Raw genomic sequence first — 22,820 nt, 5'->3', positions numbered from 1 at the left:
TAAAAGGGGCCATTGGGAATAGTTTGTGTGATTAAATTTTACTACACACTACTGACAATCTGCAAGCCTACACCTACAGCACGGTCTACCATGTCAGGGTCTCACATCTTCCTGATGGATCTCTGTGATACTGGAGCTTTATAGCCACTCACCCTGAGTACAGAAATCCGAAACCCAAAAAAATCTAAATCCATATAAAAAGATATCTGCCTCCATCTAGTGGCCAGATTAAGCATCACACTACTTAACAATACTAGGTGGTAGATTTGCGCTAAAATTTTAGTTCATATTATGCTAAACGCCTGGTATACATGTGCCAAATGGATTATGTATTTTAGACTACATTTACCTAACTAGACAGATTACAGGAAAGGGCCACAAGTATATAAAATGTTACAAAAACCTAAAGTAAGCCGAGCGAAAGGAGGTGTAAGAAAAAAGTGTTTAACGTCTAATAAGATTCTTATAGTCTCTTTATTGTGGCCCCCATATAGTATAATGCTCCCTCAATATGGCCCCCACACTGGAATCTTCATTATTGTGAGCTGCAATACCAATCACAACCTCTATACAATGGGTGGCGCTGTACGTGGTAAGTGGCGCTCCGCCTTATCACTGGGGGTGGCAGATGTCGGACCCCACCGATCTGACATATACTTATCTTCCACACGTTACTGTAATTCACATCACGCTGCAGTTACACGGTTGTGTTGTCAATGTTCGTCACTTATTGGTAACGTTCTACCTGAAGAAACAAAGATGGCGGATGAAGGATGGCGACCACGTTTCACCCCCATGTCTTCTCTTTTCTATAAACTCAGCGCCGCAGTCAGTCGCCTCCCAGCTGGAAAAACAAACACCTATTGTCCAGTTCTCCTGCAGCAGCCATATTTTATAGCCATTTATCTGTCTCCTGCACATGTGCCGGTCAAACACTGCCCCCTATTGAACGCCTAATTATTTAAGTAAACTGCGGACAATGGCCTGCGCCCCCCAGACATGATACTCGCATGTATCTCCAGTCTCTGAGTAACCGTGTAGCGAGAGACAACATGGAGACAAAAGCAGAACAAACAGCCAAGACAGCGAGGGGCCTGAGGCCTAGTAGACGTCGCTCCAGCTGTGGCCGCCCTGGTAACTGTGTGTCCCTGTATGGAGAGCAGCAGATGTGTCATTCAGCATGGCCGCCGCCGCCTATAGGACGCATCCATCTGGGTGGAATGCTTCGTGTCAAGGGAACCTGGCGCCAGTTGTTTGCCCAGATCTTACAGGGGGGACCAGAGTCAACAGAAGCACAAGAATGTCTCACAATGGTGATGTCCCAATCGGGGGCATAGATATAGGGGTGCACGGGTGGCAGTAACATCTGTACCCCAGTACTTGGGGGGCCGCTGACACCCCAGCATCATAGACGGCACATGTAGGTTGGCGACCTGGTACACAAGATTTGAGCCACACGTTTGGGTCCCACTGCTCATCCTCTTTTGTCAAGTTATGTATGGCCTATCAGTTTCTAGTAAAGCTGGGTGGCAACCAGGACAAACTTTTTAATCTCTTTGACCAAATCAAACCTAATCCACTTGTGACCCCCACATGATATATCGTCTCCCTAATATCAGGTCGCCTCACAATATAATGCTTCCTTATGTCCCCCATAGAGTATCACGCCCCCTTGTGGTCCTTATACAGTATAACACGCACTATACCGCCGAACCGACCCTGACTCAGAGGGACAGTCCTGAATTTCGGGTGCTGTCCTGTTGTCCAAGGTGGTGATCGGACATTATATTTAATGTATTATATGTGGGGGACACAATGGGGGCATTATACTGTATGGGGGGCATAAAGGGACTAGGTGTGAATGTGGGGAACAGGTACGGAAACAGTGTTCTTCATGTTGCCGCCATATTGAGTTATTACAACATAGCTCCTATACCAGTGAATGAGGGCAGAGCTGTAGTAACTCAACCCAGCCACTAAACAGTGAACGGCGCTGTCTGCTTCCAGCTCTGTTCTCTGACCTATGGATAGGTCATCAATATCATTTGCCCTATCATGCCCCTTTAACACCATAAGAGCTAATATGCTGTAAGAAAGGGATCACAACCAAAGACAGAATAGATATTGATTGTTTATTCCTAAATTCTCAGACATATCTGATACATTATATTACAGTGAATTTTAATAATTTTTTTTGCAGTTTAGAATCATCAAATTCCTGAAGATCCGGAGTCTTCCCTTGAAGTATATTGAACTCTATGAAGACTGTAAGTCTACGGGAAATTTACACCAATGAAGATTGCACTGAAAAATAGAAAAGAGTGGAATGAAAAAAAATAAATGTGCGTTGTATCATTCCGGTGTCTTCCTATGTTGTAGAGAGGCCTTTGGGCCCCCAAGGGTCCTGGGCCCGTACTGATTGCTAACTCTGTAACCCCTATAGCTACGCCCCAGGGCACAGCATTTGGACAACTATGGAGAATCGGTGGCAATATTCACTCCGTTGATGGGACAACTCCAAGCTTAAAGGGGTTTTCCAGGCTTAATAAAAGATGACCAATCCTTAGGATAAGTCGCCCTTTGCAAATTGGCAGGGGTCCAGGTGTTTGAATAGGCCACAACATTCAGGTAAGCCTCTTCACTACTTACCAATCACAGCACCGTACATTTGTATATTGACCGTGCATGGTATTGCAACACAATCCATTCACTCGAATGGGACTGAGCTGCATGTGACCAAAGAACATGACATCAGATGGACTGTGAAATGATCTGGATGCAGCCCTGGAACTTCAAACGCTTAATCCTGGGTGTCAGACCCCCGCTGGTCTTCAATTGATGACTTATCCTAAGAAAGTCCTAGAAAACCCCTTTAAGGCCTTGAGTCATATTATGAGCCTTATCTTGTAACTTACCAAAATAATAGTCAGCTGAGTAGCCACCCTTGTTGAACCAGTTGTCGCTACGAAATTCTAACAGGAGAGTGTTCCCCGTGGAGCTGATGGTAGAATTGGGACCATTTGAGCAGTATCTGCCCAGCAATGGAGAATCGGTCCGACCTCCATCATAGACTAAAAGGTAGTCATAGAGGCAGGAGCTGGAATACTCCACATCGAAAGTTGTAAAGTTCAGGACAATCTGTTAGAAGACGTGAATGTTAGTGATATTAGTGAGGATGCATAGAAGTCTATGGAGAGGGGAGGGGATTGAGGCTGTCGATTTATTAACTCTTCTATGCAGTGATCGTGGAGTCTTATCTTGAAGATACAGCAGTATGACTCATGGTGTAGTCAATTTTAGAAGCTACAGTTAAGTATGTGTCTTTTCCAGAAGCCTCCCCCTCTCCATAGACTTCTATATAAGACTGAAGTGAACTTAGTGTAGAAGGAACCATATTTCCTTAATATGATATATTACAGTTTCTTATATTCACCCGTAGTATTCATTTATGAGAAGTTGATTATAAAGTGAAGATTCACTTTAAGTTCTATAGTGGACAGAGACTGACGCTACAGTATATGTCAGTGCCATATAAATCAAAGCAAGTTATAATAATATTTCTTACCTTATAGTTTTCTGGAGCCAGTATAGAGGTCAAACAATCTGACAAGTTCGGATAGAGATCTGGGTAGGCGGGAGATGTGACAGTGCCGTTATCGGTAGTGAATGTACAACCGCAGTCCACTAGGGGGAGGTAAGATTTCAGAGTTATACGTGAGAAGGATTTCATGAAATGTCCCTATTGTTGATATAGATTAAAAAACCCCAGTACAAGATCTGTACCTGCCCCCCCCCCCCCCCCCATTAAATATAATGTTTACAGTACTGGTCTCCACATATTCGGAAGAGACATGTCATGGGCGCCCTAAGACCCCCAGGCCTATGTGTGACCACACCTTCTGCACCCCTCAAGTTATTCTCCTGCATAAATACCTATACACTTACCTAAACCATAGGAAAGCTTTAAATTAACAGATGCAAGCGGAGCCTCATAAAAAAACTCCACCAGCACGGAGCTCCCAGATGCCACCATTAGAGGGGGCTCATGAGTACCACACTTTTTGTCCAGTAGCTTCGGGGACTTCTTGCTTGGCCCATCGTATACTGTAATGTAATATGCACTACACTCAGAAGTGGCGACGACATCAAAGTTATCAAACTGCAAGACGGCCTGTAAAATTCAGAAAAGAGATTCAGATTCCTTGTTTTTACAGAGTTTTTCCTGGTAATTTAAAGGCGACTTTTTACCCCCACTAGCAACTCCAAATCTTTGCATCCTTTAATAAATGGACGCTTTACTGATCCTGGCACAGCTGGAATTTTTCCAATACACCCCACCGTTCTTGAGCAATCACTTATGATAGTTTCTGCACAATTATGTTCTCTAGCGCTGGGTGGGCGGTCCCAGACTACCTGCTCCAGACTAGGACCGCCCACCTGAGTAGGGAGCATAATTGTGCTGAAAATAAGAGCAAAGATTTTTCAGGAATGGTGAGGGCTAGAGAAAAAAATCCAACTGCCCCAGAATCAGTACAGAGGGGACTATTGAAAGAAGGTTGGAGCTGGTGGCGTTCAAAAGGTCCACTATGAGCTTGAATAATACGGCCATATAGTTCCATAACATATGCAACTTCCACATAATGTCAGCATATTGCATTACATGTTGCATATGTGTGCTCCATTTGTCGCTATGGGTCTGCAGAAGGGAAGCCAAGCACAGCATGGGGTAACAGCGCACATGTGGGATGTGCCGCTTCATTCTTATCGAGGACATCTGACCCCCATTCTGGTGTTCTGTGGGGATCCTAGCATTCTGTTCATTCATGTGGGGCACATGGGACCCCTGGTCTTGTGATCAGTGAGGGTCCCAGCAGAACCTCCATGTATAAGAACGTTATCCACTATCCTGTGAAAGGGGGATAACTATAATTTACTAGAACCACATAATACTGCCATATAGTTCCCATATAAACATACAGATATATACAGTAGATAGATTGAATGAAGAGGTTTTGGGCCTGTATATATGTATGGGCCTGTATGTATTTGGGCATATATAGCATCACAGTTTTCATTTTACTCCACCATGACTTACAATACGGTACTCACCTTATTTCTGTTAACCCTTACAAGCCAAACGCAACTTGTAGTATCTTTATAGGACGATGTGAAGGTCTCAAAGTCCAAAGATCCATTGACCCCAGTTATCAAAAAACTGCAAATATCTGAAAAACAATGAACATTGGGAACTCAGTTGACCCAGCTAAGCCCCATCTCTTCCCTGGACTGTACCACTAGTTGTCTGGAGAAGACACCATTCATGCATTTTGCTACATCATTAGATATGAACATTGTAATATAGCGATACTGTGGACTTATGCTTTAGAGTGCTGCAAAGGTTGTGTAAGATTAGAAAACTCATAGCTACTTTCTTCAAAAAACAGTGCCACCACTGTCCACAGGTTGTGTCTGGTATTGCAGCTTAATTCCATTGAAGCAAAAGGTGTTGCAATACAATGCACTGCCTACGGCCATAGGTGGCGCTCTTGTGGAAGAACACAACCTTGTAGTATTGGTCGCCCGATACAAAATATTAAATACAGCAGTCATGTGGCCTCATCATATGACTGCACTCTCTAATATATCACTTGCTATATTGCAGGTATATAATTTGGTCAAATGACCACCGTGCAGGATTCTTTGTATTAATCATTCTATATATTGAATAATTGGCTACATAAGGACTGCTGACATGAGGCTGAAGGTATACAGGAGGGGGGCAGAGAGGGCCCAAATATGTTATACACATTGGTGTGGGTTCATGTCTGGGCTTCACATACCGCAGTCATATAGCTTCTTCACTTTAGAGACATCAAGTGGGCTCAGTCCGTATCTCTGTCCTATCTCTACAGACCGGTCCGGTTTAGGATTGAGGCTCGGCTTGCCAGATGTGTTGGAGTAAGAAAACCTGCAAGGAAAAAATCCTGAAATATCAACCAGTAAGCGAATTCACTGCAGCACAGAAGACGGTAAAAGCCTGAAAAACATCTGATAATAGAAGAAACTATCAGGACACTTCCCAGAATATGTAACTCAGGATCAGTAATGTAATGAATGTACACAGTGACTGCACCAGCAGAATAGTGAGTGCAGCTCTGGAGTATAATACAGGATGTAACTCAGGATCAGTACAGGATAAGTAATGTAATGTATGTACACAGTGACTGCACCAGCAGAATAGTGAGTGCAGCTCTGGAGTATAATACAGGATAAGTAATGTAATGTATGTACACAGTGACTGCACCAGCAGAATAGTGAGTGCAGCTCTGGAGTATAATACAGGATGTAACTCAAGATCAGTACAGGATAAGTAATGTAATGTATGTACACAGTGACTGCACCAGCAGAATAGTGAGTGCAGCTCTGGAGTATAATACAGGATGTAACTCAAGATCAGTACAGGATAAGTAATGTAATGTATGTACACAGTGACTGCACCAGCAGAATAGTGAGCGCAGCTCTGGAGTATAATACAGGATAAGTAATGTAATGTATGTACACAGTGACTGCACCAGCAGAATAGTGAGTGCAGCTCTGGAGTATAATACAGGATAAGTAATGTAATGTATGTACACAGTGACTGTACCAGCAGAATAGTGAGTGCAGCTCTGGAGTATAATACAGGATAAGTAATGTAATGTATGTACACAGTGACTGTACCAGCAGAATAGTGAGTGCAGCTCTGGAGTATAATACAGGATAAGTAATGTAATGTATGTACACAGTGACTGTACCAGCAGAATAGTGAGTGCAGCTCTGGAGTATAATACAGGATAAGTAATGTAATGTATGTACACAGTGACTGTACCAGCAGAATAGTGAGTGCAGCTCTGGAGTATAATACAGGATAAGTAATGTAATGTATGTACACAGTGACTACAAAACAAAAATACAGTAGTTTACAACTATTTTTCAAAAATCCTTTCCCTGCAGTCATGGACATGCAAAACCACTCCTGCAACAAGTCCATGGATCCAAAGTGATGGACTCACCTTCCATAGTGCATGACTGACGAGTAATCATAAGGTAGATTCATATTTTTTGTATCGATCAAATCAAATTCTGTCCAATCATCTGCAAAAAAGATTAAAAACAAAAGTTGCAATAGAATGTCCCTTGAATTTATTTCAATTCAGTTACACAGCATTATCTTGGAGGAATAGCCCATCAGGTCCTGCATTGGGCATTACACAGTGTACCAGGTCTATCTGGAGTTCTCCTTTAATACGCATAGACAATATGTGCAAGTAAATTCATAGATAATAATTACCTATCATAAGTTTATTATCAGAATTGCTCAGTTTACAAGCTGTAATTTTTTTACCCAGTAGACGGAGCACTTCTACCTTCATTGATGTATTGCCACATGACCTCAACATGATCACTACGATCACTTCGACTCTGCTCATGGTAAAAACCTAGTGCATGCTCGATCTCATGCTGCACCACTCCCTTGGCCATACATCCACCGCTCATCAGGGATAACTGCTGAACGCCCCCAATCTTTCCTATCGAAGACCAGCACCTAAAGGCAAAATATAAAAAAACATTTAGGGTCTGTTCATAAGAGCAGTATTATAGTAGTTATATTCTTGTACATAGGTGTAGTATTATAGTTCCAGAAGAAATCCAAAAGTAATCCAGCAACCAGTTTTGCATTTAGATTAAAACATTATGTTTTATTAGTCCATTTAAAAAAGGGGAGTAATTCCTTTGCTTTGACAGAAAACCAGCGACAATAATTATGAAAAAAGACACAGCACTTACATGAAAAAACGTGTTCGGATTACATAGGACAATAGACACACGATGCTTAACCGCCTACGCGTTTCAGGGTCCAAGCCCCTTCCTCATGGCGAAGTGGAGACTGAGTGTGAGAAGGAGATGATTTATACCTTCCCTAACTGAGTGTTAATTAGCTACAATTGGACACAGACGTATTCTGGCCCAAACCCACACTCAGTCCATACCTAAACTTGAATGCATGTACATACATTTAACCCACACACAAGACATACAAATATAAACCATACACAAATATGAATTATAAAATACAAAAAATGTGTTAAAATTAAAAACATGTTCTATTGATCTCATATACCAGTCTCATTTATTTGTCCTAAACAGTTATTTCCGTTATGTATCCCTCAATTTAATTACGCTCACTAAATTCTATTCTCGGAGTTTTTTATTTTACCCGTGATCTACTAGTGTACGAATTATCTAGTCTTTAAACTTCATACCCTACTTGTTACGAAGTTAGTACGCATATTTTCTACTCACATTCTCCATTCCTTCACTCCTAATGCATTAGTACGTACTGCGTGAATCACATGTTATCCGGTCACATGATTCTTGTTACCACAGTAACTACTTATATCATGTGATATTACATATGAGAACTTATATCAAATAATATCATTTTGTGCGTACTACGGATAGAAGGAATATTTCTACTGAACCGGAGTGGCTAAACCTATGTTTCCTACTGGTAAGTATTACCTTTCAATCAACTAAAGGGCTATCGTAAAGTTTTACTGAGATGATTTTGTTCGGAGAACATTAGTATACGTGTCAATCTGTATATTACTGGCAATTATAAGTATACAAGTATATACAAGTATATTACCAACAATTGGAAACAAATATTTGCCCTATTTCGGACTATATCTAGCTCCACTCCGTGCTACTTGATATTTTTGTTATAGATAATTCGTACTTAGTTTACCCTTGTATACTTTTTAATAGAGCCGAGACCAAGGTCAATAAAAATATGACAAATCCGTTCTATAATTTAAACCCATCGGGAATCTTGTTCCTAATTCTAGAATCCAATAAAATTCTCTCTTTCTTAACTTTCTCTGCCAGTCACCTCCTCTGGGAGGTTTCTCCACTTGCTCTATTGCCCAGAATTGAAATGTTTGCAAAGATCCCTGATGTTCTTGGGAAAAATGTTTCGATGCACCTGATACATTAGTCAAAGTAGCTTTGGAGATGTCAGATATATGCTCGGCTATTCTGATCTTCATCTTTCTAGTTGTGCATCCCACATAATATTTGTCACATGTGCTACACCAGATTGTATATACCACATGGTCCGATTTGCAGTTCAAAAAACTTGGTATTACATATTTTTTATCAGAATTTTTGTTAAAGAAAACATTGATTTTTCTTGCATATTTACATGTTTGGCACCTCACTCCTCCACATTTATAGAAACCTTTACAATCCAGCCATGTTTCCCTGGTATTAGTCGATAATTTTGGAAGATTACTGGGTGAAAGAATATCTGACAAAGATTTACCTTTTCTAGATATAAATCTGCATCCTTTATGTAGGACTTCTGTAAGTATTTCATCTTGTTGGAGTATAGGCAAATATTTGCGCACTATATTTGTTATCTGTTTGAAGTTGTTATTGTAATTAGTGCAAAAATATGTGCCTTCAAATTTCTCCCTACTATTTTGTCTGCTATCTTGTAACAAAGATGTTCTATCCTTATTGTTGATGTTATTCTTGGCTCTACTTAGGGACCACATTGGATATCCTCTTTTCTTGAGTCTATTTATTGTAATGTTTGCTTCCTCCTGAAACTTGCTGTCACTTGAACATGAACGTTTCACCCTAACCATCTCTCCCATAGGAATTGCCTTTTTTGTATGGAAGGGATGGTTACTGGCAGCATGCAAAACAGTGTTACCATCATTAGGTTTTCTATAAAGACTAGTCTCAACTCCTCCTTTTTCCGAATCTCCCACAAGGCTTATGTCCAAATAATTCACAACTTTCGGATGTATATTATGTGTGAATTTGAGATTCAAATGATTGTTATTAATATACTGTATAAACGCTGGTACGGCCGCCACATCCCCCGACCAAACCAATAGGAGGTCATCTATGTAGCGGCCGTACCAGCCCACGTCAGACAAAAACGGATTTGAATCAGTATAGATGTACACCTCCTCCCACCAGGCCATATAGATGTTGGCCAATGATGGGGAAAAGCGGGCCCCCATCGGGGCTCCGCAAGTTTGCAAAAAGAAACTATCATCAAAACAGAAATAGTTGTGTGTTAGCAAATATTGCGTTACACTAATAATATACTCACACAACTCCTCTGTATAGTCAGAATACTTGTAGAGATGATGAGATAGAGCTGTGACAGCCAGATCATGTGGTATGCTGGAATATAAACTACACACGTCACATGTTACCCAAGTATAGTTATCTCGCCACTCAAAATTTTCAAACTGTTTAAGAACACTTTTAGAATCTCTTAAAAATCCTGGTACTCTGGTTGCCAATGGTTGGAGAAGCTCGTCCAGCCATGAACAGATATTTTCATTAAGGGAATTAATAAACTTATAAAACTGGTGGAGGAAGGAGTTAACACAGGTATAATAATGGAAAAACATAGTAAATATTTAATACCAGAAAATCCTATTATACCTGTGTTTTATGGGGTGCCGAAGGTCCATAAAGGAATCATACCTCCACCCCTTCGTCCAATCATATCAGGGGTTAATTCCCTTAATGAAAATATCTGTTCATGGCTGGACGAGCTTCTCCAACCATTGGCAACCAGAGTACCAGGATTTTTAAGAGATTCTAAAAGTGTTCTTAAACAGTTTGAAAATTTTGAGTGGCGAGATAACTATACTTGGGTAACATGTGACGTGTGTAGTTTATATTCCAGCATACCACATGATCTGGCTGTCACAGCTCTATCTCATCATCTCTACAAGTATTCTGACTATACAGAGGAGTTGTGTGAGTATATTATTAGTGTAACGCAATATTTGCTAACACACAACTATTTCTGTTTTGATGATAGTTTCTTTTTGCAAACTTGCGGAGCCCCGATGGGGGCCCGCTTTTCCCCATCATTGGCCAACATCTATATGGCCTGGTGGGAGGAGGTGTACATCTATACTGATTCAAATCCGTTTTTGTCTGACGTGGGCTGGTACGGCCGCTACATAGATGACCTCCTATTGGTTTGGTCGGGGGATGTGGCGGCCGTACCAGCGTTTATACAGTATATTAATAACAATCATTTGAATCTCAAATTCACACATAATATACATCCGAAAGTTGTGAATTATTTGGACATAAGCCTTGTGGGAGATTCGGAAAAAGGAGGAGTTGAGACTAGTCTTTATAGAAAACCTAATGATGGTAACACTGTTTTGCATGCTGCCAGTAACCATCCCTTCCATACAAAAAAGGCAATTCCTATGGGAGAGATGGTTAGGGTGAAACGTTCATGTTCAAGTGACAGCAAGTTTCAGGAGGAAGCAAACATTACAATAAATAGACTCAAGAAAAGAGGATATCCAATGTGGTCCCTAAGTAGAGCCAAGAATAACATCAACAATAAGGATAGAACATCTTTGTTACAAGATAGCAGACAAAATAGTAGGGAGAAATTTGAAGGCACATATTTTTGCACTAATTACAATAACAACTTCAAACAGATAACAAATATAGTGCGCAAATATTTGCCTATACTCCAACAAGATGAAATACTTACAGAAGTCCTACATAAAGGATGCAGATTTATATCTAGAAAAGGTAAATCTTTGTCAGATATTCTTTCACCCAGTAATCTTCCAAAATTATCGACTAATACCAGGGAAACATGGCTGGATTGTAAAGGTTTCTATAAATGTGGAGGAGTGAGGTGCCAAACATGTAAATATGCAAGAAAAATCAATGTTTTCTTTAACAAAAATTCTGATAAAAAATATGTAATACCAAGTTTTTTGAACTGCAAATCGGACCATGTGGTATATACAATCTGGTGTAGCACATGTGACAAATATTATGTGGGATGCACAACTAGAAAGATGAAGATCAGAATAGCCGAGCATATATCTGACATCTCCAAAGCTACTTTGACTAATGTATCAGGTGCATCGAAACATTTTTCCCAAGAACATCAGGGATCTTTGCAAACATTTCAATTCTGGGCAATAGAGCAAGTGGAGAAACCTCCCAGAGGAGGTGACTGGCAGAGAAAGTTAAGAAAGAGAGAATTTTATTGGATTCTAGAATTAGGAACAAGATTCCCGATGGGTTTAAATTATAGAACGGATTTGTCATATTTTTATTGACCTTGGTCTCGGCTCTATTAAAAAGTATACAAGGGTAAACTAAGTACGAATTATCTATAACAAAAATATCAAGTAGCACGGAGTGGAGCTAGATATAGTCCGAAATAGGGCAAATATTTGTTTCCAATTGTTGGTAATATACTTGTATATACTTGTATACTTATAATTGCCAGTAATATACAGATTGACACGTATACTAATGTTCTCCGAACAAAATCATCTCAGTAAAACTTTACGATAGCCCTTTAGTTGATTGAAAGGTAATACTTACCAGTAGGAAACATAGGTTTAGCCACTCCGGTTCAGTAGAAATATTCCTTCTATCCGTAGTACGCACAAAATGATATTATTTGATATAAGTTCTCATATGTAATATCACATGATATAAGTAGTTACTGTGGTAACAAGAATCATGTGACCGGATAACATGTGATTCACGCAGTACGTACTAATGCATTAGGAGTGAAGGAATGGAGAATGTGAGTAGAAAATATGCGTACTAACTTCGTAACAAGTAGGGTATGAAGTTTAAAGACTAGATAATTCGTACACTAGTAGATCACGGGTAAAATAAAAAACTCCGAGAATAGAATTTAGTGAGCGTAATTAAATTGAGGGATACATAACGGAAATAACTGTTTAGGACAAATAAATGAGACTGGTATATGAGATCAATAGAACATGTTTTTAATTTTAACACATTTTTTGTATTTTATAATTCATATTTGTGTATGGTTTATATTTGTATGTCTTGTGTGTGGGTTAAATGTATGTACATGCATTCAAGTTTAGGTATGGACTGAGTGTGGGTTTGGGCCAGAATACGTCTGTGTCCAATTGTAGCTAATTAACACTCAGTTAGGGAAGGTATAAATCATCTCCTTCTCACACTCAGTCTCCACTTCGCCATGAGGAAGGGGCTTGGACCCTGAAACGCGTAGGCGGTTAAGCATCGTGTGTCTATTGTCCTATGTAATCCGAACACGTTTTTTCATGTAAGTGCTGTGTCTTTTTTCATAATTATTGTCGCTGGTTTTCTGTCAAAGCAAAGGAATTACTCCCCTTTTTTAAATGGACTAATAAAACATAATGTTTTAATCTAAATGCAAAACTGGTTGCTGGATTACTTTTGGATTTCTTCTGGAAATATTGTATTGGTACCTGCACCGGCAGGATTCCATGGTTATCCGCGCACATGTAGTAGCACATAAAAGATTATTTTGACGCACTAAGACCACGAGAAAAACCACAGGGCTGTGAACGCTCTTTTTGTAGTATTATAGTAGTTATATTCTTGTACATAGGAGTAGTATTATAGTAGTTATATTCTTGTACATAGGAGTAGTATTATAGTAGTTATATTCTTATACATAGGAGCAGTATTATAGTAGTTATATTCTTGTACATAGGAGCAGTATTATAGTAGTTATATTCTTGTACATAGGAGGTAGTATTATAGTAGTTATATTCTTGTACATAGGAGGTAGTATTATAGTAGTTATATTCTTATACATAGGAACAGTATTATAGTAGTTATATTCTTGTACATAGGAGCAGTATTATAGTAGTTATATTCTTGTACATAGGAGGTAGTATTATAGTAGTTATATTCTTGTACATAGGGGCAGTATTATAGTAGTTATATTCTTGTACATAGGAACAGTATTATAGTAGTTATATTCTTGAACATAGGAGCAGTATTATAGTAATTATATTCTTGTACATAGGAGGTAGTATTATAGTAGTTATATTCTTGTACATAGGAGCAGTATTATAGTAGTTATATTCTTGTACATAGGAGCAGTATTATAGTAGTTATATTCTTGTACATAGGAACAGTATTATAGTAGTTATATTCTTGAACATAGGAACAGTATTATAGTAGTTATATTCTTGTACATAGGAGCAGTATTATAGTAGTTATATTCTTGTATATAGGAGCAGTATTATAGTAGTTATATTCTTGTACATAGGAGCAGTATTATAGTAGTTATATTCTTGTACATAGGGAGCACTATTATAGTAGTTATATTCTTGTACATAGGAGCAGTATTATAGTAGTTATATTCTTGTACATAGGAGGTAGTATTATAGTAATTATATTCTTGTACATAGGAGTAGTATTATAGTAGTTATATTCTTGTACATAGGAGTAGTATTATAGTAGTTATATTCTTGTACATAGGAGCAGTATTATAGTAGTCATATTCTTGTACATAGGAGCAGTATTATAGTAGTTATATTCTTGTACATAGGAGCAGTATTATAGTAGTTATATTCTTGTACATAGGAGGTAGTATGATAGTAGTTATATTCTTGTACATAGGAGCAGTATTATAGTAGTTATATTCTTGTACATAGGAGGTAGTATTATAGTAGTTATATTCCTGTACATAGGGGCAGTATTATAGTAGTTATATTCTTGTACATAGGAGCAGTATTATAGTAGTTATATTCTTGTACATAGGAGCAGTATTATAGTAGTTATATTCTTGTACATAGGAGCAGTATTATAGTAGTTATATTCTTGTACATAGGAGGTAGTATTATAGTAGTTATATTCTTGTACATAGGGGGCAGTATTATAGTAGTTATATTCTTGTACATAGGAGCAGTATTATAGTAGTTATATTCTTGTACATAGGAGTAGTATTATAGTAGTTATATTCTTGTACATAGTAGTAGTATTATAGTAGTTATATTCTTGTACTTAATAGCATAGTTTGTTAGAACAATAGAAGAATTGGACTGAAAAGTGACATCCATCTGACCGGCATTTCTAGAAGGACAACCTTATAGTATGTTCCCAAATCAAACAGTTGATATCCAGAACTTCTGACTAAATACTGCTGACATCTGTACAATTCTCAGGACTGTGGCTATAATGAGGCTGCTTTTCTGATCAGCAGGTTCTGTCCAGTTTGGTACATTATTGGATCTTTATCCTAATGTCACCTCTGTTATTGCTGTTGTCTTCTTATGTGGCACAGGGGCTTTGTGTTGCTCAGGTATATAGTATATGTATATGGCATGATGTTACAAGGACACCTCAGACATTATAAAATCTATATGAACCTTTATAAACTATTTTCTTGTCTTCTTCTCATACCCGCTTCCAGAGTAGATACTCAGATAGTCCTTCTCTGTGGTCCTCTCTATAAATTGGATGCAGGTTAATGAGGTGAAGGTCTCGAGGGCCAAAGTGATCAGTTTTTTATTATTGTCACCTGAAAGCAGAAAGAGATAGAACCGTATGTACCATTCCTATACAACACTGGTGGATTTTTATGTATTGCTAAACTGAATACTTAGGTTTTCCTTTACCCAGGGTGAAGATTAATTTGCTGCATTGTATAAGCAAGGGGTTAATTGTTGGTACAATCTATTGCCCCCAGGGTATATGTCCAGTCCGATCCCCTTTATAAGAGGTTTCCAACTGTATATATTGAGGACATATCCTTTGATATGGGGACCAACATCCTATGTGACCGGCTGATATTTGCACAATGTATAAAGCTGGTGTTATGTCAGTCCAGGTAGCTGCAACGGGGCTAAGGGATTGCAGTAGGGAATCTCGCCCTGCACTACTCCCACTAGCTATCCCGGTCCCTGCCTCACGGGTGTAGGTCGGCTGTTCTCAGGCTAAACCTGACCCCGACAGCTCCTCTCTCACTGACACCGTAGGCCTAGAGGGAAGTGGGAGAAGGAATGCCCTATTAGATCTCTAGGGACTGGAGACTAAAGGGGGTCACCCCTAACGAACAAGTGAAGCTGCTACTGACAGGGACTGACAAGGGTGTGCGCTGACTAACAACACAAGCAGCACACAGGAAACATGTAGGAAAGGATTCCCCAAACCAATATGGGAAGGAACCGTACACTAGGAAACAAACACAGGGAAACTGAGTAGAAATCAAAGGATAAGGCAATTCACTCACACAGTCAATTATACACAGAGGGAGGATTGGTGAACACAGAAGGGAAAACACACAAACCAACTTGTTCACCCAAAACCTCCCAAAAACCAACCACGGAACTTCCTCTATCCAAGATAACCACCTACTCCTCCTGCTAAGGCCTAGCTCTGTAAAAGCGACACTCAGCACAGAACCATGGGAGGCATGGGTTTAAATACAGAGTAGAGACCACTCCTCCCAGGTGCAAATGGGAGGACAGACTAATGAACCAGGAAATCAAGCTGCCTACCAACAGTGCGTGCGAGCAAGTCAGAAGGTGTGCACCAATACCCACGACACAAAATACTCCTAACAGGATCCTCCCCTCAAGGAGAAGACTCCGGATTCTCTAGGAGCATCCTTCTTCGGGAACTCCTTGTGGAATTTCTCCACGAGTCTGGGGGCTGACATATCCGACTCCAGAACCCAAGAATTATCTTCAGGACCGTATCCCTTCCATGCCACCAGATACCGTAGCTTCCCCCGAACATATTTGCTATCCAGAACTCGGGATATCTCATACTCCCCGGACTCAGAAACTGGTGGAACTTTAACTGGAGACGTTCCCTTCTTGGCCTTCTTTAACAAGGAGACATGAAACACCCGGTTTATCTTCCACCTTTTAGGTAGTTGCAGCTGCGCCGCCACTTCATTTACCATCTTGATGATCTTAAAAGGACCCACAAACCTGGGACTCAGCTTCTTGCTAGGAACCTTCAACCTGATATTCTTGGTGGACAACCAAACCATCTCACCAGGGAAGAACTGCAACTCCCCTCTCTTCCTATCCGCCTGGACCTTAGCCTGGTGCGACGCCCGCACCAGATTCTCTCGGATACGGGACCATACCCCTTGCAGCTTTTTAGAAAATAGCTCCTCCTCCGGAACTGGGGACGAAATGGAAGAAAATACTCCGAAAACAGGATGTCTACCACCGGAGCAAAAAAAAGGTGTGGTACCTGTGGCGTTGGAATCATGGTTGTTTAAGGAAAATTCTGCCAGGGGAAGAAAGTCAGCCCAATTATTCTGATTCTCTCGAACAAAACACCTCAAAAACTGTTCCACATCCTGATTCTTCCTCTCTGTTTGCCCGTTAGACTCCGGGTGAAACCCGGAGGAAAACGACAGTGTAACTCCCAACCTGCTGCAAAAAGCCCGCCAGAATTTAGCCACAAATTGCGGACCCCTGTCCGAAACGATCTCCTCAGGAAGACCATGCAACCTTACAATTTCTTTAATAAACGCTTCTGATAGTGTCTTGGCACATGGCAGCCTGGAAAACGGGATCAAATGGCACATTTTCGTGAAGCGGTCAACGACTACCCAAATGACCGTGAAACCCTTAGACACTGGAAGGCCCGTGATGAAATCCATAGACAGATGAGTCCAAGGTGCCTTAGGAGGTTCTAACGGATGTAGAAGACCGTGGGGACGGGTATGCGACGCCTTGGCTCTTGCACAGACCGAACAATTTTGAACAAACTGCAAGACATCCTTACTCCACCCTGGCCACCAAAAATTCCTAGACACCAATCTCATGGTCTCTGAAACCCCCGGGTGACCAGCAAGAACCGACTCGTGACACTCCCTCAGTAGACTTTGTCGGAGAGTAGTTGGGACAAACAGCTTGTTTCTAGGTATCTTGGAAGGTGCAGCGTGTTGCGCTTCGATCAAGGCTTTCTCCAATTTCGTGCCCAATACTGCTACCACCACTCCATCCCCAAGAATAGTGGCCGGCGCCTCTCGTTCCTCCTCAGTCGACATATACCGGGATAAAGCATCAGCCTTAACATTCTTTGAACCCGGCACATAAGTCACGGTAAAATGGAACCGCGCAAAAAATAGAGCCCATCTGGCCTGCCGTGCATTTAATCTCTTCGCCGACCCAAGATAAACCAAATTCTTGTGATCGGTAAATACCTGGACTGGCCTTCTGGCCCCCTCCAGGAAATGACGCTAATGTTCGAACGCTAGTTTTATTGCCAGTAGTTCTCTATCTCCGATGTCATAATTCCGTTCAGAGGCAGAGAATTTCTTAGAAAAGAAGGCACAGGGATGCGTACCCTCCTCGAACTCCTGAGAAAGTACTGCACCCACCCCCACCGAGGAGGCATCCACCTCCACTCGGAAGGCCAACCTCTCATCCGGCTGTCTCAAAATGGGAGCGGAGGAGAATCGCTTCTTCAATTCTTCAAACGCGGCTAGCGCCTCTGGCGACCACTTAGCACAGTCAGCCCCCTTCTTAGTCAAGTCCGAGATGGGTTTCACAACCTCAGAAAATCCCTTAATAAACTGGCGATAATAGTTGGAGAATCCCAAGAACCGTTGGACCGCCTTTAGGTTCTCAGGTCGCGGCCACTCCAAGACTGCCCTGACCTTCTCAGGATCCATCTCGAACCCCTTGTCCGATAGGATATAGCCAAGGAAACATAATTTATTGACCGCGAACACACATTTCTCCAGCTTAGCACTTAATTGGTTAACCCTCAGGAGATTTAAAACCTCTCTCACTCTCTCCCAATGAGTCTCCAAATCCGGGGTGTAAATGAGTATATCGTCCAGATAGACCACAACCCCCCTCCCTATGACGGCACTTAGTACATCATTAATAAAATTCTGAAAAAACGCGGGCGCATTGGTTAGACCGAAAGGCATCACCAGATTCTCAAAGTGTCCTAGGGGTGTGTTAAACGCTGTTTTCCACTCATCCCCCTTCTTGATTCTCAGCAAGTTATACGCCCCACGTAAATCTATTTTACTAAACCAGCGAGCTCCCGTAATCTGGCTGAAAAGATCCGAGATCAACGGGATGGGATAGGGATTCCGCACCGTGATTTTATTAATCTCCCTAAAATCCAAACAAGGGCGCAACCCTCCATCTTTCTTCTTTACAAAGAAAAACCCCACTGCTACTGGGGACTTAGATGGGCGAATATGCCCCACCTCTAGACTCCCATCAATATACTCCTTGAGCGCCTCCCTCTCCGGAATAGTGAGATTGTACAACCTTGTCTTGGGTAACACTGCATTAGGTATAAATTTAATCGAGCAATCATAGGTGCGATGTGGTGGTAATGTCTTGGCTGCCCTTTCCTCAAAGACCTCCCTGAACTCACATATTTCTTGAGGCAAATTGTCTATAGACAAAGACATCACGGATATGGGCAGACATCGACCATTACACCCCTGCCCCCAAGAAACTACTGTCTCGGTCTCCCAGTTGATAATAGGGTTATGCTGCTTCAGCCAGGGCCACCCCAAAACTACTTGTGCTGGTAACTTAGACAACAAGAACAAGTCAATCTCTTCCCTGTGGCCACCCACAATAAACTCCAAACCCTCCACCTGTTTGGAGATGACAGCTTGCTGTAGAGGGGTCTTATCAATAGCCCACACCGGTATCTGAGACTTCAAGACCAAAGGACTCACCCTTAGTTGCTCGCAAAACTCTGAGTCAATAAGGTTGACTGCCGAACCACAATCAACCAAAATCCGGCACTTCTGCCCATTTACCCATCCATCAAGGGTCAACCCGGCAGTCTGAGTACAGGAAATATGCACACCTCCCTCCTTAGTAGGTTTTCTCCCCTTACTCTCAATAGACCTGGGGTTATTACCCTCCTTGGCGAACCATTCTCTGGAGGGGCACACCCTTGCTAAATGTCCCATTCCTCCACACACAAAACAGCGTACTGTGCGGGACCCTTCACTCTTGGGTCTAGCACTTCGCACAGTGGCCCCAATCTGCATGGGTTGGTCCCCCGGGTCCTCTCCAAAAACAGAGAATTGAGGAGGGCTAACCCCCCCAGGACTCTTGTCTCCACGCTCCCGGAGGCGCCGTCCAACTCTAATTGCCAGCTGCATGGCCTCATCTAGATCTCCCGGAACAGGGTGAGAAACTAGATGGTCTTTAACCTGGTCCGAGAGCCCTGTCTCAAACTGACTAAGTAGAGCGGGGTCATTCCAGTGTACTTCTGCTGCCCACCTACGAAACTCTGTGCAATATTTCTCTATAGCGTGATCCCCTTGCACCACACGTCGTAGGTTATACTCAGCCGTGCGTACCCTGTCTGGGTCGTCATACAGTAACCCCATTGTGGAGAAAAACGCCTCTACAGTTAGTAAGCAAGCTGAGTCGGCTGGTAACGAATGTGCCCAGATGAGGGGATCATCTCTCAATAAAGTAATAATAATCCCAACTCTGTACCTCAGAACCGGAGGAAAACGGCCGTAGCCGGAAATACAAAAGACAGTCCTTTTGAAATCGGAAAAAATCTGACCTCTTACCTCGGAAGGATTCAGGTAAGCTGACTTTTGGCTCCAGAGGCCGACCCACAGGGGCGCTACTCACCTGCCTCTGTATGCCCTCCACCTGAGAGGCTGTGTGTTGAGCCAACTGCTGTACTTGAGATACGCCAGAAGCTTGGATGGCATCCATTCGTAGCTTGATCCCCTCCATCTCAGTGGAGATCTGCTGCACCGCCTGGTACAACTGTTTCAGGTCCGTCATAATGCAAACGAACCTTTCCTTTTTTTTTTTTTTTTTTTTACCGGCTGAGTGTACTGTTATGTCAGTCCAGGTAGCTGCAACAGGGCTAAGGGACAGCAGTAGGGAATCTCGCCCTGCACTACTCCCACTAGCTATCCCGGTCCCTGCCTCACGGGTGTGGGTCCGCTGTTCTCAGGCTAAGCCTGACCCCGACAGCTCCTCTCTCACTGACACCGTAGGCCTAGAGGGAAGTGGGAGAAGGAATGCCCTATAAGACCTCTAGGGACTGGAGACTAAAGGGGGTCACCCCTAACGAACAAGTGAAGCTGCTACTGACAGGGACTGACAAGGGTGTGCGCTGACTAACAACACAAGCAGCACACAGGAAACATGTAGGAAAGGATTCCCCAAACCAATATGGGAAGGAACCGTACACTAGGAAACAAACACAGGGAAACTGAGTAGAAATCAAAGGATAAGGCAATTCACTCACACAGTCAATTATACACGGAGGGAGGATTGGTGAACACAGAAGGGAAAACACACAAACCAACTTGTTCACCCAAACCTCCCAAAAACCAACCACGGAACTTCCTCTATCCAAGATAACCACCTACTCCTCCTGCTAAGGCCTAGCTCTGTAAAAGCGACACTCAGCCCAGAACCATGGGAGGCATGGGTTTAAATACAGAGTAGAGACCACTCCTCCCAGGTGCAAATGGGAGGACAGACTAATGAACCAGGAAATCAAGCTGCCTACCAACAGTGCGTGCGAGCAAGTCAGAAGGTGTGCACCAATACCCACGACACAAAATACTCCTAACAGCTGGAAGTTGGATGTTACAAGGTATGGCTCTGTATACTATGCAGAAGTCAGCTGATTGGTGGTAGGGGGTATATCTTCCATCTCCTTATCCTCTTGGTCAATTTAGTGAAGAATCTGATTGATATAAAATATATTAACTCCTATCTAGAACGTGGCTACAGTATATGTAATATTCTGGTCCGAGGTAGACCCCCATTGCGGTTCCCTACCACCAAAAAACTGAAATATCATTTTCATAGTCAGTGTATCTAGAATATAACTCTCTAAGTTAGGAAATTTATCAGGAGAACCCCTAAACAGTTTATTGGGGATCTCTCGATCAATAGTAAGTGCTAAGAGGAGGGTTCGTGCTTCCTTTCCATCAAGGCATCATATGTAATATCATGGCCCATGGTAGGCCCCATTATGGTGCCCTTCCAATAAATATTTAGATATCATTTTGATCCCCGCTAATCTCATGTTGTTGACCTAACCTAAGGATAGGTCCTCAGTTCGTAGTCTTGGACAACCCTTCAGGGTTATGATACAATATAAGTTGCTGAAAGTTAGTGACAGGTTATGTTTGCTTACTTTTCGGGAAGTGAAAAGGAAATGGAGCAATAATTTTTTTTTATCACATATCCTACACATATTAACACATCATAAATGATTACATTTTCAATTGTATGAAAGTATTGTTATTTAGCAGCACGCCCCATGCCTAAATCTTTTGCACAACACTGTATATATCCATACATGCAAAGTGATTGCTTTTAAACTGAATGCAATGAAGAGTCCTGCACTCGGCTGCCCTCACTACATACAGCTGTTACTTCTTCCATACTTACTGTAATCCGTAGCCAGGCTGTAGGGAATCCTTACCACGCCATCCTCAGATTTAGGCCATAGGCAGTTGGGGCACCTTGTGGCACTGTAGGTTGTGTCCATCACAATATCTCCATGGTACAGCTTAACTGTGGAGTCTGAACAACAGAACCGTGAATTCTAGTAATAGGGTGGAGTAAATTCTTCATTGTGCTGAGAAGGAATTATTCTTACCTTTGTTTGACCTTAATATTTGTGAGAAGATATCATCAACCTCCTCTTCCTCTGGGTCGGTTATTGAAGGATCTGAGGGATGAAAAATATATCGTTTTTTATATAGAATGTGTTTAAGTTATATGTAATACTAGCAATACCTGTGACTTCGTCCGCGGCCCCCTTCCCCCCTAGGCAAGACACCTGCAGTGCGGGCCAGGCCACCCCTCCTGCCCTGCGGCAGCCACTTACCCAGTCCCCTCATTTTGCCCCACGGGCGACCTGGAACCCGCTTCCCCCACGGCCTCGTACACCTCACTCACCACCCCGACTTGCTTTGACCTCCTGAAAAGCGC

The 22,820-nt window shown here is 41.8% G+C and overlaps 1 protein-coding gene across 1 annotated transcript; it reads right to left on the bottom strand.

Moving 5' to 3' along the window:
- Positions 1-2,284: 2,284 nt before the first annotated feature.
- LOC142213299 (embryonic protein UVS.2-like) lies at positions 2,285-22,543 on the bottom strand. The gene is made up of 11 exons (XM_075281617.1): positions 22,486-22,543; positions 22,275-22,409; positions 15,286-15,403; positions 7,407-7,585; positions 7,053-7,134; positions 5,841-5,968; positions 5,110-5,225; positions 3,946-4,171; positions 3,566-3,684; positions 2,916-3,138; positions 2,285-2,304 (listed from the first exon to the last, which is right to left on the bottom strand). Exons 2-11 carry the CDS (start codon positions 22,372-22,374, stop codon positions 2,285-2,287), a joined length of 1,311 nt encoding a protein of 436 aa, XP_075137718.1. The 5' UTR covers positions 22,375-22,409; positions 22,486-22,543.
- Positions 22,544-22,820: the final 277 nt, after the last annotated feature.

Source organism: Leptodactylus fuscus, chromosome 7 (assembly GCF_031893055.1).
Source record: "Leptodactylus fuscus isolate aLepFus1 chromosome 7, aLepFus1.hap2, whole genome shotgun sequence".
Taxonomy (NCBI): Eukaryota; Metazoa; Chordata; class Amphibia; order Anura; family Leptodactylidae; genus Leptodactylus; species Leptodactylus fuscus.
This window is presented reverse-complemented; position numbering and strand designations above follow the sequence as displayed.

Bases quoted from the DNA above. Each gene is read 5' to 3' on its own strand.
- LOC142213299 (XM_075281617.1), bottom strand. From the start codon at position 22,374: ATGGACACAACCTACAGTGCCACAAGGTGCCCCAACTGCCTATGGCCT. The intron at 5,969-7,052 runs GTGAGTCCATCA...TTTTCCTTGCAG, and splicing joins TCAGTCATGCACTATGGAAG to GTTTTCTTACTCCAACACAT. The intron at 5,226-5,840 runs GTATGTGAAGCC...ATTGTTTTTCAG, and splicing joins GAAGAAGCTATATGACTGCG to ATATTTGCAGTTTTTTGATA.